At 46.9% G+C, this 17,988-nt stretch overlaps 1 protein-coding gene across 1 annotated transcript in view; it reads right to left on the bottom strand.

Annotated features, from left to right (window-relative positions):
• The window catches only part of DECR1 (2,4-dienoyl-CoA reductase 1), an 87,972-nt gene that overhangs the window by 47,739 nt on the left and 22,245 nt on the right, over positions 1 to 17,988 (bottom strand). The window contains exons 3-4 of the mRNA XM_040354606.1: positions 16,134 to 16,191; positions 14,193 to 14,279 (exon numbers count right to left, since the gene is read on the bottom strand). Of these exons, the coding sequence (XP_040210540.1) occupies positions 14,193 to 14,279; positions 16,134 to 16,191 (145 nt within the window). The remainder of the gene's footprint in view (positions 1 to 14,192; positions 14,280 to 16,133; positions 16,192 to 17,988) is intronic.

Genomic DNA, 17,988 nt, shown 5'->3' with positions numbered 1-17,988 from the left:
CACTCTGTAGGAGATAATATATTTGCTAAATGTCACAATATCTATGTTTTCTGTTGAACATGCAGTACATTAGGTTACACTGTGTCTAAATATTAACCACTTCCCCAACCAGTCACTTTTACCCTCTTCCTGCCCAGGCCAATTTTCAGCCTTCAGCACGGTCACACTTTTAACCGGTTAAGACTAGGACCTTGTTAAGTTAAGGACCTTGCCCCTTTTTGCGATTCAGCACTGCGTCGCTTTAACTGACAATTGCGCGGTCGTGCGACATGGCACCCAAACAAAATTGGCGTCCTTTTTTTCCCACAAATAGAGCTTTCTTTTGACGGTATTTTATCACCTCTGTGGTTATTTTTTGCGCTATAAACAAAAATAGAGCGAAAATTTTGAAAAAAAAATGCAATATTTTTTTCTTTTTGCTATAATAAATATCCCCAAAAAGATATCTTTTTTTTTCCCCTCAGTTTAGGTCGATACGTATTCTTCTACCTATTTTTGGTAAAATAGAAATATATCGCAATAAAGCGTTTACAGGTTGGTTTGCGCAAAATGTATAGCGTTTACAAAATAGGGGATAGTTTTATGGCATTTTTATTAATAATTTTTTTTTTTTTTTTTTTTACTACTAATGGCGGCGATCAGCGATTTTTTTCGTGACTGCGACATTATGGCGGACACATCGGACACTTTTAAAACATTTTTGGGACCATTGTAATTTTTTACGGTGAAAAGTGCTATAAAAATGCACCGATTACTGTGAAAATTACAATGGCAGTGAAGGGGTTAACCACTAGGGGGCGCTGTAGGGGTTAAGTGGGACCTCATGTGTGTTTCTTACAGTAGGGGGGCGGGGCTGGATGTGTGATGTCAGTGATCGTCGTTCCCTACATCAGGGAACAGATGATCAATGACACAGAGAAGAACAGGGAGGGTTTGGTTACACTCACCTCCCCCCGTTCTTCAGCTCCTGTGACCCGATCGTGGGACACTCGCGGCGATCGGGTCCGGTCACGGAGCTTCGGACCGGGTCGCGAGCGCCATATACGTCCATGTTCCCAGCTGTGCCATTCTGTCAACGTATATAGTCTTGCGGCGGTCCTTAAAGCGGGGGTTCACCCCCCCAAAAAATAAAAATGTAATATTACATCTAGCAGAGCCAGCATAGTAAGGGCATTTACTTTCGGCGTTTTTTTTTTTTCTCCGCACATACCTTTATATTCTGTTTTTGTCCAGGGCTTCCGGGTTCCGATGACTGCAGGACTGGGCGTTCTTATCCTTCCGTTCGATGATTGACGGCTTGTGAAACAGGTGACCTGTCGCACAACGCGCGTCACCAGATGTCGGGAAATAGCCAAGCTGTGAGTCGGCACTATACGGCGCCTGTGCAGTCAGCTCTACACGGCGGGCGCAAGCGCGCCGCATACTGCAGCTGCTGAAAAAAATGAACACTTATCTGTCCAGCATACCCGCAAAGCTCGATCCTCGGATGCCGCCGCCGCCATGCTCAGCGAGGGAATCAGGAAGTGAAGCTTTGCGGCTTCACTGCCCGGTTCCCTACTGCGTATGCGAGAGTGGTCACTGGTCCCCGCTCTCTCCTGGGAACACCGTTTCCCAGAAGACAGCGGATGGGGGTGATGCGAAGGGGTGTGACTCCTGCGGGAGTCAATACCCGGAAGTGGAGCAAATACCTGTTTTATACAGGTTACTGCACCCCCTCCCCCTGAAAGGTGTCAAATGTGACACCGGAGGGGGGGGGGGGGGTTCTGAAAAACGGAAGTTACACTTATGGGTGGAACTCTGCTTTAAATGCGCTCGAAAAAGGGCCGAAGCTCTCTGGCAGCGGTGCCCATTGATTTCAATCAATACAACGCTCCTAAACCGCTCCAAAGATGCTGCTTGCAGGATTCTTTCCAACGTCCTGCAAGCGCACTGCTCCAGTGTGAAAGCGCTCGGCTCTCACACTGGGGCTGTAGGGGAGGCCTTTTTCAGGCGCTATTTTTAGCCCTCTCTCACTAGAGGCATTTTTTCAGGTGCTAAAGGGTCTAAAGGAGGTGGTGTACTATAGAAAACCACCCACACTGACTGCACTACAAGAAGAAACTGAAATATCATGAGGAGCATATCCTGTGGACACTCTAGTCCAGGGGTGGGGAACCTGCGGCCTGCGGGACGCTTGCGGCCCGCAAAATCATTCCATGCGGCCCCCATGCGATCAGAAAAAAAGCGCCGCCGATTGTCACTATGGAGCGGATTAAATGTATTGCTAAACACACTGACAATGAATAAATGATCATGGCGATCATTCATTCATTGTCCGTATGTTTAGCAATACATTTACTCCGCTCCAGCGGCCCGCCTGTTAGCCGGCGCCAGCCTCCAGCCATTGCACTGCAGCTGATGAGCTGCTCCCCTCCCGGCAGCAGCGACGTGACGTCACTCACGGCGGGCGGGGATTACCATTCATGGCTGGCTGGGATGGCACTAGCCAGCGCCACCGACGAGGAACCATTTCCAGCAGCAAGTAAGGCAGCCATAAATATTATGCTGACAGCATCATGAAATACGGCGTATTTTTTTAATATGCAGCATAGCGGCGGGGGGAGGGGGGTAAATGTCCTGCACAGTGCACAGGACATTAATACATAAGTTACCATGACCAGTGCAGGACATTTACCCCCCCCCCCCCACACATGCTGCATATTAAAAAGATCATATTCATCATATTTACATTTAATAATTTTCAAATTGCATCAATGATTAAATTTGAAAATTATTAAATGTAAATATGATGAATATGATCTTTTTAATATGCAGCATGTCGGGGGGGGGGGGGGTAAATGTCCTGCACTGGTCATGGTAACTTATGTATTAATGTCCTGTGCACTGTGCAGGACATTTACCCCCCTCCCCCCGCCGCTATGCTGCATATTAAAAAAAATCACAGACAGTCATCAAAGTTAATAATCTTCAGACTTCATCATTCTGTATGCAGTCTTAAGATTATTAACTGTGATGACTGTCTGATTTTTTTAATATTCAGCATGGCGGCGGGGGGAGGGGGTAAATGTCCTACCTACACAGTTGCACTGGTCATAGTAACTCATGTATTAATGTCCTGCACTGTGAGTTACCATGACCAGTGCAGGACATTTACCCCCTCCCCCCATGCTGCATATTTAAAAAAAATCACAAGGTCATTAGGGGAAAGTTCTTATCTTTATTCAGCAGTTCTGAGTCCCGACAATCTAATCTCCCCACGTCCTCTTCTATACAGATCCCCTGGCTGAGTAATGTAATTGCCGAGAACCTCTGCACAAGGATTACTCCGCCTGAGCCCGAAAATCATCAAATAGTCCCTGCAGAGTAATCCTTGTGCTGCTGATCCCGGCAATTACGTTACTCAGTGTATCTGTATAGAAGAGGACATTGGGGCTCAGATTAAATTGTCCGAACTGCTGTATAAGGATAAGAACTTTCCCCTACCAACTTTAACTACTAGTGTTCCTCCACCAGCTAAGCCACAGTACAGTTTGAATCATGTGTCCGGGTAGAAGGCGGAAGGAGACCCGGACACATGATTCAAACCCCGTACTGTCCGGGTCAAGCCCGTACAGGTGGCAACCCTAGGTAAATGTCCTGCACTGGTCAATGGTCATGGTAACTCATGTATTAATATCCTGCACAGTGCAGGGGTGCTGTGTAATGCAAAGGGGTCCAGTGATGCAGGGTGCTGTGTAGTGTAAAGGGTCCAGTGATGCAGGGTGCTGTGTAATGTAAAGGGTCCAGAGGCACAGGGTGCTGTGTAATGTAAAGGGGTCCAGTGATGCAGGGTGCTGTGTAATGTAAAGGGTCCAGTGATGCAGGGTGCTGTGTAATGTAAAGGGGTTCAGAGATGCAAGGTTCTGTGTAATGTAAAGGGGTCCAGTGATGCAGGGTGCTGTGTAATGTAAAGGGGTCCAGAGGTGCAAGGTGCTGTGTAATGTAAAGGGGTCCAGTGATGCAGGGTGCTGTGTAATGTAAAGGGGTCCAGTGATGCAGGGTGCTGTGTAATGTAAAGGGGTCCAGTGATGCAGGGTGCTGTGTAATGAAAAGGGGTCCAGTGATGCAGGGTGCTGTGTAATGTAAAGGGGTCCAGTGATGCAGGGTGCTGTGTAATGTAAAGGGGTCCAGTGATGCAGGGTGCTGTGTAATGTAAAGGGATCCAGTGATGCAGGGTGCTGTGTAATGTAAAGGGGTCCAGTGATGCAGGGTGCTGTGTAATGTAAAGGGGTCCAGTAATGCAGGGTGCTGTGCAATGTAAAGGGGTCCAGTGATGCAGGGTGCTGTGTAATGTAAAGGGGTCCAGAGGTGCAAGGTGCTGTGTAATGTAAAGTGGTCCAGTGATGCAGGGTGCTGTGTAATGTAAAGGGGCCCAGTGATGCAGGGGGGGGGGGGGGACACGTTTAATCCCCGCTATAACAGGCACATTTTTAAGTTGATCATTTTGTACGGCCCCCGAATGATGTTACAAAAATCCAAATGGCCCTTGGCAGAAAAAAGGTTCCCCACCCCTGCTCTAGTCAATGTAGTTCACCGAAAATCAAAAATGTCTGGATGCAAATGGCGACCACTTTAAATACTTAAAGTGATTGCAATATTCAACCATTACTTACAGCTTCCCTTTGACGTTTATATAAATCAAATTACATTTTTATGCATATACCTTTTCATGTTGAAGTGTGTATACATTTTTGTTGGGCCCCTTTATAAAAACTTGTAAATAAACTGAGCACAGATTAAAACCAAATCGAGCAAAAAATAAAATAAAATTAACCACTTAACGACCACCCTATAGCAGTTTTACTGCTACAGAGCAACTGCTCTGCGGAGAAATATATATATATTTATTTTGTGGTAGCAGGCAGGTTAAATTCCCTGGTTGCATCCAGGATGCAGTGTATGGCCCGGATTAACAAAGCACTCACGCCGACGTATCTCGAGATACGCCGCGTAAGTCTAACTATGCGCCATGCCCACAATCTGAGATACGCCTAAAAATAGGCTTCCTACGACCGACGTAACTTGCCTACACCGTCGTATCGTGGGCGCATATTTACACTGGGCGCATTTGCCGCTCCTATTGATTTGCTATGCACATATGCAAATGAGGGAGATACGCCGATTCACAAACGTACTTGCGCCTGGCGCATAATATATGCGGTTTGCGTAAGTCGTATGTCCGGCGTAAAGTTAATCCCCATATATGAGGCGCAACCCATGCAAAAGGTATGGACCAGGGGACACAGCCGTCGTAGTTTACATAGTACTTGAATTGGGCTCGGCGTAGGTTACGTTCACGTCGTAGGCAGTGATCCGTCGTATCTTAGGGAGTAGTTACGACGTGATTCTGAGCATGCGCACTGGGATACGTCCACGGGACGGCGCATGTGCCGTTCGTTTTAAGTACTTGTATGGCACTCGGCCCATCATTTGCATGGGGTCATGCCTCATTAGCATGGCTCACGCCCACTTCCACCTACGACAGCTTACGCTGAGGGAACCCAGCGCAGTTTGGGAGGCAAGTGCTTTGAGAATGCGGTGCTTGCCTCTCTGCGCGACGTCGGCGTAGCGTATATTAGATACGCTACGCCGGCATAAATATGCGCCAATGTATGTGAATCCGGGCCTATGTATCCCCTAGGTTCAGGCTTTATGCCAGTTTATACCTCTAGGGGGAGTGCTGAGAGTCCTGCTGGGAGGACTTGATGAGCCCAGCTGAATTAGGTGGGCTCATTAGGTCCTCTACAAAAACTCCCAGCATGCACAGAGAGATGCTCCAACCTGGAACCAGATCTGTGCGATTAGTCTGGGGAGTGTGATCTCTGTGCGGTGAGACCAAGCCTGGGTGGCTATTGCAAAGAGATTTAAACAGCAGGGAGTCAGGGACTGGGGCAGCACAAGGCTATACCCAGTTGTTAGTTAGGGACACCAACGTTTATAGCAAGCAGGTCAAGTTGACCAGGATTTATTTTTGTATCCCTTTTGTATTTCTGTCATATTTTTATTTGTATTTAGTTCAAATAAAACCGCACCTTTTTGTTTTCCTCCTACCACTGTCTGCTGTGCCTAGTGTTTTTGTGTGCTGAACCCTTCCAGGGGGTCACACACACCGGCTGCCGGGCTAACCCCTCACAAAAAAAAATATATTTTATATAAAAATACACACACACACACACACACACACACACACACACACACACACACACAAGATTCTCCCCTTCCACATAATGCGTGCGCCGGCATGCCGCGATCAGTCACAGCAGAAGCCGATAAGCAGGTGCCAGCCAATAGATGTCCACCGGCACCCACTGATCAGCAAGGAGACACACAGGAGGGAACTCTGCTTATGTAAAGAAGGCAAGGCTCTGTCCTGTCAGCAGGAATGTGGTGGATTGTGTTTACCTGCAAAGCACAAGGCTACACAATGGACCCATACACCATGAATGAGGTGCAGGACTGAGAAGACTTGCTGTGGGAAGTTAGTTGTTTTTAGGCAAACATGTTCTATCATGGAAATGGTTGAGGAGATGAATATATTAACAATATACTTTCCGGATGCACTGTATTCACAGCACTTCCTTTTTACGCATTTTGTTATGTTACAGCCGCATTCCAAAATGGATTCAATTCATAATTTTCCTCAAAATAATACAAACAATACCCCAGAATGACAAATGGAAGGTTGTTTGAAATCTTTGCAAACGTATAAAATGAAAAAAAATCCCATGTACATAAGTATTCACAGCCTTTGCCATGACACTCAAAATTAAGCTCAGGTGCATCCCGCTTCCACTGATCATCCTTGAGGTGAGTCCACCTGTGGCAAGTTCAGTTGATTGGACATGATTTGGAAAGGCACACACCTGTCTATATAAGGTCATGCAGTTAGCAGTGCATGTCAGAGCACAAACCAAGCCATGAAGTCCATGGAATTGTCTGTAGACCTCCAAGACAAGATTGTATCGAGGCACAGACCTGGGGAAGGGTACAGAAAAAGTTTCCGCAGCATTGAAGGTCCCAAATGAGCACAGGGACCTCCATCATCCGTAAATAGAAGACGTTTGGAACCACCAGGACTCTTCCTAGAGCGGACCGCCTGGCCAAACCGAGTGATCAGGGAGAAGGGCCTTAGTCAGGGAGGTGACCAAGAACCCGATGGTCACTTTGACGGAGCGCCAGCATTTCTCTGTGGAGAGAGGAGAACCTTTCAGAAGAACAACCATCTCTTCGGCACTCCATCAATTAGGTGTCAGAGCCTGTACTCACCGAGACCGAGATGCTGAGGGCGGCTCACCTTTGCGACCCTGTGCAGACCACTCCCTGGAGTTGGGACAGAGGAGGGACGGCACAAGGAGGCACCGGTGCCGGGAGCTGGCAGGCAGACTTGGTGCAGCTGACAGAAGCAGGGCAGGTGCAGAAGACTGGAGACAAGCGTTGGTCAGGCAGGAACTGGTAGGTAAGTCTGGTAGGGTCCACAGGAGATGAAGGCAAATCCGAGTCACAGGCCGAGGGTCAAGGGCAGGAGAGTTCAGAGGGAGTCCGTGAGAGCAAGCCAAGGTCAAGGGGCAGGAGACAACAGCAATCCAGGTAACATTAGCCAAAGGGTCAGAGGTTCCAGGTGAGAGGAGAGTCGTCAGGAATTCCAGGTCAAAACAGGCAGGTTCGGCAACAGGTAAACACATAGGAGCTGAAGACAAACCAGCAACCTGTTCAGGGAAGGCTGCTGGTTTAAATAGGAGTGTCCGCATGCGCGGGAGCTCAATGGAGCCGGGAATGGAGCCCTGACAGTGCCCCCTCCCAAGGGGCGGACTCCGGACGCCCAAACTGTCCATCACCTCAGGGTGCTCCGCATGAAAGGCCCGAATCAGACGAGGGGCATGGAGATTTCGGGAAGGCTCCCAGGAGTTGTCTTCAGGGGGATACCCCTTCCATTTGATGAGGTATTGTAATTGTCTTCCTCTCTTCCTACAATTCAAGATGGCCTCCACCTAAAATTCCTTTTCCCCCTCAATCTCCACTGGTGGTGGCGGCAGTTCTTCTCTACCGTTGAAGGGGTCAGACACAACGGGCTTAAGCAGGGAGGCGTGAAACACAGGGTGGATCTTGTAGGACCTGGGTAAAGCCAACTCAAAAGCTACTGGGTTGATTTCTCGCCTGATCTCAAATGGCCCGATGAACCTTGGACCCAGCTTCCGAGAGGGAATAGGTAACTTGAGGTTGGTGGCGGATAGCCAGACCTTCTCACCCACTTTGAAGACAGGGCAATCCTTCCTCCCCTTGTCATGGAACCTCTTATAGTCCTGCTGAGCTTGCTGCATGCTTTCCTGTAACTTCTGAAAGTTTTGCTGGATGCAGGTCACACGTTCCTGGACCGCTGGCACAGATGTTTCCGGGATGGAGTCCGGCAAAAAGGAAGGGTGGAAACCGAAGTTAGTCCAGAACGGGGTTTGGTTTGTGGAAGAATGTATGGAATTATTGTAAGCGAACTCGGCTGAAGATAACAAGGGAGGACCAATCGTCTTGGGAGACTGAGCAAAAGCATCGTAGATACTGTTCTAGCGTTTGATTAGTGCGCTCTGTCTGGCCATTACTTTGAGGGTGATAGGCCGAGGACAGACAGATCTTCACTTCCAAAGCTCTGCAAAGTTCCTTCCAAAATTTGGATGTGAATTGAGTACCTCTGTCAGATACTATGCTTTTGGGCACTCCATGGAGCTTGATAATCTCTTTAAAAAAGATTTTGGCTGTGTCTGCCGCGGAGGGCGTACCCACCATGGGCAAGAAATGCGCCATCTTGGACAGACGGTCCACCACGACTAGGATCGTGGTAAACCCGGCTGAAGGAGGCAAATCGACAATAAAGTCCATGGAGATGTCAATCCAGGGCCGTTCTGGGATAGGAAGGGGTTTCAGCAGCCCCCAGGTCTTCGTGTTTGGCCCCTTACTCCGCTGGCAGCGAATGCAGGAAGAGACATAATCCTTGCAGTCGGACCTCCATTTAGGCCACCAGAAGGAGCGAGAGACCAGTTCGGAAGTTTTACGGGTACCAAAATGGCCAGCCAATTTACGATCATGGAAGGTGCTGAGGATTAACTGTCTTGCCTCTGTTGGAACAAAAATCTTCCCACGAGACCACAGCAGGTCGTCCTTTTTCTCCAAGGAGGAAACCTCATGATCAGGGCACCGTTGGCATGCGGTCTTTAGAGCAGTCAACAAATCTGTTTGAGGGAGAAGCAAAAAATTTTGAGGTGACAGGATCGTGCTGGGCTCGGAAGTATCGGGCGTCTCTGGAAACATCCTGGAGAGGGCATCAGCTTTTCCATTTTTTGTGCCAGGACGATAGGTAATATGGAAATTGAAGCGAGCAAAAAAAAGAGCCCAACGGGCTTGTCTGGGCCTAAGGCGTTTTGCAGACCGTAAGTATTCCAGGTTCCTGTGGTCAGTGAAAATGATAATGGGATGCCCTGCCCCCTCCAGCAGGTACCTCCACTCCTCCCGTGCAAATTTTATGGCCAGTAGTTCTCTATCGCCTACGTCGTAATTGCGCTCAGGAGGACTTAGTTTCCGAGAGGCGTAGGCTACTGGGTGAAGAAGCGACTTCGGTCCCTGTCTCTGGGAAAGAATAGCGCCTGTAGCAGATTCCGAGGCGTCCACTTCTAGAACAAAAGGTAACGTAGAATCCGGATGACAAAGTACAGGTGCCGAGGTAAAGGCCGCTTTGAGTTTGATAAAGGCCTCCTGAGCCTCTTGTGGCCACTGGAAGCGGTGCCCCTGGCGGGTCAACTTGGTGATGGGAGAAACAATTGATGAAAAACCGATGATGAATCGTCTATAAAAATTGGCGAAGCCAATGAAGCGCTGAACGCCCTTCTTGTCTGTTGGAGGTGCCCACTCCTGGATAGCACTGATTTTCTGGGGATCCATGGCTACCCCATTCACAGAAATGATGAATCCTAAAAATTGCACTGATGTCTTTTCGAACTCGCATTTTTCTGATTTGAGATAAAGCCGGTGTTGTCTCAAGATGGTGAGAACCTGCCTGACATGTTGCCGATGTAATTCTTTTGTGGCTGAAAAGATGAGAATATCGTCCAAGTAGACTACGAGGAAGTCATCTAAAAATTGTCGAAAAATGTCATTGACTAGATGCTGGAAAGTGGCGGGCGCATTACAAAGCCCAAAGGGCATGACCAGATACTCGAAGTGCCCGAATCTGGACCTGAACGCAGTCTTCCACTCATCTCCTGCCCTTATTCGGACCAAATTGTAGGCGCCCCGGAGGTCCAATTTAGAAAAAACCTGAGCTGATCGGAACCTTTGAAAGAGCTCGGGGATTAGAGGCAGCGGGTACCGATTTTTGATGGTAATTTTGTTTAACTCCCTATAATCAATGCAGGGTCTAAGCGATCCATCTTTTTTCTCGACAAAGAAGATCCCCGCCCCCGCTGGCGAGGAGGAGGGACGGATGAACTTCTTACTTAAATTTTCTTCAATATAGGCCTTGAGGGTCTTCAACTCAGTCTCTAACAAGGGGAATATGCGCCCAAAGGGAATTTCAGATCCGGGCAAGAGGTCAATGGGGCAGTCATATGACCGATGTGGTGGGAGACAATCGGCTTGTTTTTTGTCAAAGACATCCTTGAAGTCTAGGTAGGCTGGAGGAACATGCTGTAGGTCTTCAGGTGGAGTAGCTAACGTGGAGCAGGAGACTGGAACGGGTGCAAGACAGTGCTGGGAACAGTAGGTGGAAGGGAAGCTGACTTCTTTCTTGAGCCAATCAATGCAGGGCAGATGAACTTGTAGCCAAGGGAGACCCAGAATGATAGGGAACATGGGGGACGGGATCAAGTCCAAACAGAGGAACTCCCGGTGCCCAGAATCTGAGATGGCACAAAGAGGAAGGGTTTCCTGGGTAATCAATCCGGAACGGGGAAGAGAGCCGTCAGCCAGATGAACTTGCAGCTGAAAATCCTTGGTACGGCAGGGGATACGCAGCTTTTGGGCCAAGGATGAGTCCAAGAAGCAGCTGCAGGCCCCGGAATCAATTATCGCCGGCAGACGTGTTGCCCCTTCCGGGAGCTGTAGGGAAAGAAAGAGGATAACATAAGTCTGAGGCAAACTGGTAACAGGGAAATTGATAGCAGATGGAGGTTTCGACTTACAAGGCCTTACTGGGCAAGTGCGCAAAAAGTGTCCGGCGGCTCCGCAGTACAGACAGAGGTTAGATTGACGCCTCCGGAGTCTCTCTTCTGGAGTCAGAGGGGCCCGTACTATACCAAGCTGCATCGGCTCTGGGTCGGGTAATGAGGTGTTTGGTGGAGCTGGGTGAGGCGGAGGTACTGGAGCATATCTTGGTGGAACCCAGTTAGGCCGGTTGGACTGGAACCTCTCCGAACGACGTTCTCGAAGGCGCCTATCCAGCTGAGTGGCGGTTTGGATTAAATCCTCCAGAGAGGCAGGGGGTGCCGACCTTGCAAGCTCATCCTTTAGGTTCTCAGAGAGGCCCTGGCGGTATTGGTACCTGAGGGCCAGCTCATTCCAGCCTGTGTCAGCAGACCACTTTCTAAATTCGGCGGTGTAGTCTTCCACCGGCCGTCTCCCTTGATTTAAGCTGTGCAGAGTACCCTCCGCTGTGGCTGCACGTAGAGGATCGTCGTATAATTTCCCCATGTGGGTGAAGAAGGTGTCCATAGAGTCAAGTATTGGACTGCGTTGTTCCATTAAGGAGTGTGCCCATGCTTGAGGCTCCTCAGAAAGGAGAGAGATTACGAATCCAACCTTAACAGCTTCGGTCGCAAAAGTTCTAGGTTGCAAGGCCAGGTAAAGGGAACAAGCATTCTTGAAAGCCCGGTATTTCCGGCGGTCGCCTGAGAATCGCTCGGGCATGGAGACCCGGGGTTCGGGATTACTCCCCATCATGGCAGGGCTTGCAGGAGCTTGGGCAGCAGAAGGTCCGGGTGAAGAGGCTAGGGCTGCAGCGGATGGACCTGGGGAACCGGCTAGTTGTTGGAGGCGGCCATCAATCTGGAGGTAGCCTTCCTGAAGCTTCTGGACTGCCTCTGTTAAGGCGGAGACCTGTTGGCACAGCGTCTCAAAGGGTGAGCGCGCCCTGTCGGTCTCAGACATCTGGCTGGTTTGTACTGTCAGAGCCTGTACTCACCGAGACCGAGATGCTGAGGGCGGCTCACCTTTGCGACCCTGTGCAGACCACTCCCTGGAGTTGGGACAGAGGAGGGACGGCACAAGGAGGCACCGGTGCCGGGAGCTGGCAGGCAGACTTGGTGCAGCTGACAGAAGCAGGGCAGGTGCAGAAGACTGGAGACAAGCGTTGGTCAGGCAGGAACTGGTAGGTAAGTCTGGTAGGGTCCACAGGAGATGAAGGCAAATCCGAGTCACAGGCCGAGGGTCAAGGGCAGGAGAGTTCAGAGGGAGTCCGTGAGAGCAAGCCAAGGTCAAGGGGCAGGAGACAACAGCAATCCAGGTAACATTAGCCAAAGGGTCAGAGGTTCCAGGTGAGAGGAGAGTCGTCAGGAATTCCAGGTCAAAACAGGCAGGTACGGCAACAGGTAAACACATAGGAGCTGAAGACAAACCAGCAACCTGTTCAGGGAAGGCTGCTGGTTTAAATAGGAGTGTCCGGCCTCCGATTGGCCCCAGGGTTGCCGCATTCCTGCACGTGCACGCTTCCACGCACACGGCGCGCTGCCGTACCGCGCATGCGCGGGAGCTCAATGGACCCGGGAATGGAGCCCTGACATTAGGCCTGTATGGTAGAGTGGCCAGACAGAAGCCACTACTCAGTAAAAGGCACATGACAGCTCGTCTAGAGTTTGCCAAAAGGATTCTCAGGTCATGAGAAAGAAAATTCTCTGCTCTGATGAAACAAAGATTGAACTCTTTGGCCTGAATGGCAAGCATCATGTCTGGAGGAAACCAGGCACCACTCATCACCTGGCCAATACCATCCCTGCAGGGACGCATGATGGTGGCAGCATCATGTGGTGGGGATATTTTTGAGCCGCAGAAACTGGAAGACTAGTCAGGATAGAGGGAAAGATTAATGCAGCAATGTACAGAGACATTCTTGATGAAAACCTGCTCCAGAGCACTTCGAACCTCAGACTGAGGCAAAAGTTCATCTTCCAACAGGACAACGTCCCTAAGCACAAAGAAGTGGCTACAGGACAATTTTGTGAATGTCCTTGAGTGGCCCAGCCATAGCCTAGATTGGAACCCGATTAAACATCTCTGGAAAGATCTGAAAATGGCTGTTTGAGCTTAAGAGGTCCTGCAAAGAAGAATGGGAAAAGTTGCCCAAAAATAGGTGTGCCAAAAGTGTTTCAACATAGTATTGAGCAAAGGCTGTGAATACGCACGTACATGTGATTTTTTTTTTTTTATTAATTTGCAACGATTTCAATCAAACTTCTTTCACATGGTCATTATGGGGTATTGTTTGTAGAATTAATTTAATACATTTTGGAATAAAAACTGTAACATAACAAAATGTGGAAAATGTGAAATGGTGTGAATACTTTCCACATGCATTGCAATTGATGAAATATAAACATTTAGGGAATGCGTTTCTCCCCCCCCCCCCCCCTTTTTTTTTTTAACCTTACTGCAATCCTTGCATTAGGGTAAAAAACGTTTACAACTTCCTGTGCTCTCCTACCTTCCTAAATACTAAATTGATTCAGTCTCTCCTCTCTCCCTCAACTCACAGGGACAGAGGCAACAATAGAAACCATTGGTTCCTGCTGCTGTCAAATGCTGTGGAGAGGGAATGGGGCCGAGCCAGGCTGTGTGTGTGTCTACGGACACACACAGCCTGGTTTTGGGATCCAACCTGCACATCTGCCCCTTTAACCAAGCAGTTTGCTATGGGGGCAGACGGAGAAGAGGATGGGAGAATATCGCTGGCGGGGGACCCCAGAAGAGGAGGCTCCAGGCCACTCTGTACCACAGAGCAGGCAAGTATACATGTTTATCATTTTATTTAAAAATATATGAACTGCCCATAAAAAAAAAAAAAAAAAAAAAAGAAGAAAAAAAGAAGGATACAATATAGAAAATACTAGCTCACTATTTAAAAGGAAAACGTTTGGTGGAATATAGGAGGACGTGGTTATATCCAGAGGAAAATTACTTACACTTGGATGTCCTGCCACCGCAATCATCTCAGCAATGGCTTTTTTAACAGACTCTGGGTCTCTGACATCACACTGAAGAGCATGGACCTGCCAGACACCAAAGAGCAACACAAATTCAACTACCGGTACTTATAAAATGCTTCTATTATGCTAAACATTCAGTAAGGACAGTTTCTAATTTCTTTTGTACAAATCCCCTGTCCCTTTTTTCTTCACCACTCTGTTATTTACATCTGTATTAAATAACTAATCAGAAGTCTTAAATTTTATTGGCCAGTTATATTGGTATTTTGGTAGATTTACATGGGAAAAGTCCTAATTGTATAAAGAAAAACAGGTAAACATGGTGAAAGAAATGCTCTTCTATTGCTTTGCACAATTGTCTTGCATTTGTAAATATGTAGGGCATTTATATTTTACCAACCTGTATAAAACAAGTAATGGCACTATTCTAAAAAGAGAAGTTCATACTTGTAAAACAATGAACTATTCAGGCAAGGGTCCCCTTTCAAAAACCATTGCATGGCTTTAAAAACGTAGGGAGTTTATATGCCATGAAAGTAGGTCTATTGGGGCTTTCCTACAGCCTGGCTGAAGAATTACTAATGGGAGAGATCTGCGCCATGCTGCATGTGATGTGGGAGGCCAGGTACATTGTGCCCACTCCCAGCATTATTGAATGAACAATATGTCTATTAAAATCTGTACATGCCCTGTGCTCCCCAGATCGCCATAGAGGCTGAGCGCAGCGTACTTGAATGTGAATGCTTGGTATGCACCCAACTTATGGGGTGGCCCAAATCCCGGGCAGGATGGCACAGATCTCTCAGTTAGTAGTTTAGCCAGGCCATGGGCCTACAGGAATAGCACTTCTATTAAAGTCCAAATTTTAAAGCTACAGTGTTAAGTACTGGGGCCTCTTGCCTGCACAGTGCGTTTTTTTTTACAAAAGGTGAACTTGGCGCTTAATAAAGTTGTATACAGTTAAAAAAAAAATGCTTCTAATGCTAAAGAAAATTGAAAATGTGGATGTTTACTATCTGAATAAAAAGGAACAAGATGGCCGACATCAACATGGGAAGGTATTCTGTTGTCTGTCTGTACAAGTAGGGAGTAACAAGACTGAGTGAAATGGCAGTAATCACTGAGTAAAAGGACAACAGAGTTTGTCTGTATGAACAAAGAATATTATCACTGAGTGAAAGGACAATACAGTGGAACCTCGGATTACGAGCATAATCCGTTCCATGAGAACGCTCGTAATCCAAAGTACTCGCATATTAAAGCGAGTTTCCCCATTGAAGTAGATGGAAACCAAAATAATGTGTTCCGCATTGACTTCAATGGCATGCAATACTGCATGCGGCCAGAGGTGGGGCGCCGGAGAGCCTCAGAAACAGCTGAAATAGCCCGAGGACAGCTCGGCTAACCTCAGCAAACCTCGGAAAGGCTTGTGAACTAAATATTTCCGTGTTTTTACGAGCATTTCCATATGGCTCCGATCAGCTGGGATCAGCTCCGCTTGGCTCCCGCCCCGCGCCCCCACCGCTTTGGCCTGAATCCCGCTCGTATTGCCAGACAACACTCGCAAACCGAGTAAGGATTTTTTTTTTAAATACAGTGCTCGTATTGTGAAACGCTCGTAAACTGTGTCACTCGCAATCCGAGGTTCCACTGTAATGGGAAACAGTCTGTAGTAATAGGAAAATAATGTATCAGGGTCTATCTGTATGAATAAAAAAATCGTACATAACTGATTGAAAAGCCAGTAACAGGGTCTGTCTGCAAGAATGGAAAATAATGAATCACTGAGTATAAGGGCAATACAAAAGGGAGTAAACGCGTCCATGTAAAAAACGTAGACTGAACATGCAAGAGCAAACAAGAATATAAACCTATAAACAGAGTAGATTTAATTTAAAAGTCAAATTAAAAAACTACCTTATTTCCAGTTTCTGCTGAGATCTCAGCTGCCGTTTCCTTCAAAACGTCCAATTTCCTGAAAACAAAATCAAATTTAAAATACAGTTTTAAAATGTTCTTGAGGTCTACAGGAACTATAGCGACCATTCTGTTGTATATTAAAAAGCAAGGATACTGGCTCAAGTGCCAAATCTTACAATCTGCGAATTGTGTGTATGGCCAAGTAATATAACACCAAGCATGTAAAATGGCAAAAGACTGGAAGGCAACTCATACATTATATATATATATATATATATATATATATACACAGTTTTTTTTTTTTTAATATCAAACTTTTTTTTTTTTTATGCACCACTACAGAGTAAGACTGGCTGTAAGGCACACAGATGGCCACTGAAAATGACAAGCCTGTCCCTTGTAGACCTGGGATTTACCACAGTTTCTCGTGTGACTCATTTAACCTAGAAGATTTTACAGTCTTCCAGACCAGAGCACTTTTTACAATTTGGCACTGCGTCGCTTTGACAATTGCGCGGTCAAGCAATGCTGTACTCAAATGGATTTTGCATTTTCTTTTGGTGGCGTTTTATTGAATGGAAAAAATAATAATAATCTGCGTTATAAACTTATCTAAGCTGCATTTTTTCAAACCAGTTTAGCCACTTCAGCCCCAGAAGGATAACCTCCCTCATGACCTGTCCTTTTTTTGCAATACAGCACCGAGTTACTTTAAAGTGGTTGTAAACCCACTTTTTTGACTTTTACCTACAGGTAAGCCTATAACAAGGCTTACCTGTAGGTAAGGAGAATATCTCCTAAACCTGCACGGTTTAGGAGATATTCCACTCGCAATGCGCCGCGGGATCTACAGCGAAAGGACCGGCAGCCGCCGGACCTTGCTGAGTTTTAAATCTCCCGTGCGCGCGCGGGAGTGACGTCATCGCCGCTCCAGCCAATCACAGCGCTGGAGCGGCGATACCCGGAAGACACGCCGAGGCAAGATGAAATCTCGCTCGGCGTGGACCAGGTAAGTGCTACACACCTCGTTCCGAGGTAAGTATTTCATAATGAGCTAATATGCGGTGCATATTAGCTCATTATGACTTTTGTCTAACAGGAGAAAAAAATAAATAAAAAAAAAATAATAATAATTTGATGCGGGTTTACAACCGCTTTAACTGACAGACAATTGCGCAGTCATGCAACACTGTACCCAAATAAAATTGATGTCCTTTTCTTCCCCACAAATAGAGCTTGCTTTTTGTGGTATTTGACCACCTCTGCGGTTTTTATTTTTGCAATTCTACTTTCTGCTAAAAAGATAAGTCTTCATCAATGTAGGCTAACTTTGTATTCTGCTACATATTTTTGGTATATATATATATATATATATATATATATATATATATATATATATATATATATATATATATATATATATATATATATATATATATATATATATATATATATATATATATATATATATATATCCCAGTATGTGTATATTGATTGGTTTGGACAAAAGTTATTCATTGAAAACAATTTGTTTTTACTAGTAATGGTGGCGATTAGCGGGTTTTAGCAGGACTGTGACATTACAGCAGACAAATCAAACAGAAGTGACACTTTTTGGGGACCAGTGACACCAATAGTTATCAGTGCGTAAAAAAATGCACCGTCACTGTACTGACACTGCCAGTGAAGGTATTAAAAATCAGGGGCGATCAAAGGGTTAAGTGTGTCCCTAGGGGGTTCTTTCCAAATGTGGGGAGGGGGGGTGCTTTGACTGGGGGAAAACAAGATCTCCATCTTCCTCTCTGGCAGAACGGCAATCTGCCTTGTTTACATAGGCAGACCGCCGCTCCTG

This window comes from Rana temporaria, chromosome 5 (genome assembly GCF_905171775.1).
Source record: "Rana temporaria chromosome 5, aRanTem1.1, whole genome shotgun sequence".
Lineage (NCBI taxonomy): Eukaryota > Metazoa > Chordata > Amphibia > Anura > Ranidae > Rana > Rana temporaria.
Note: the sequence above shows the minus strand (reverse complement) of the source record. Positions and strands in the feature narration are given on the sequence as shown.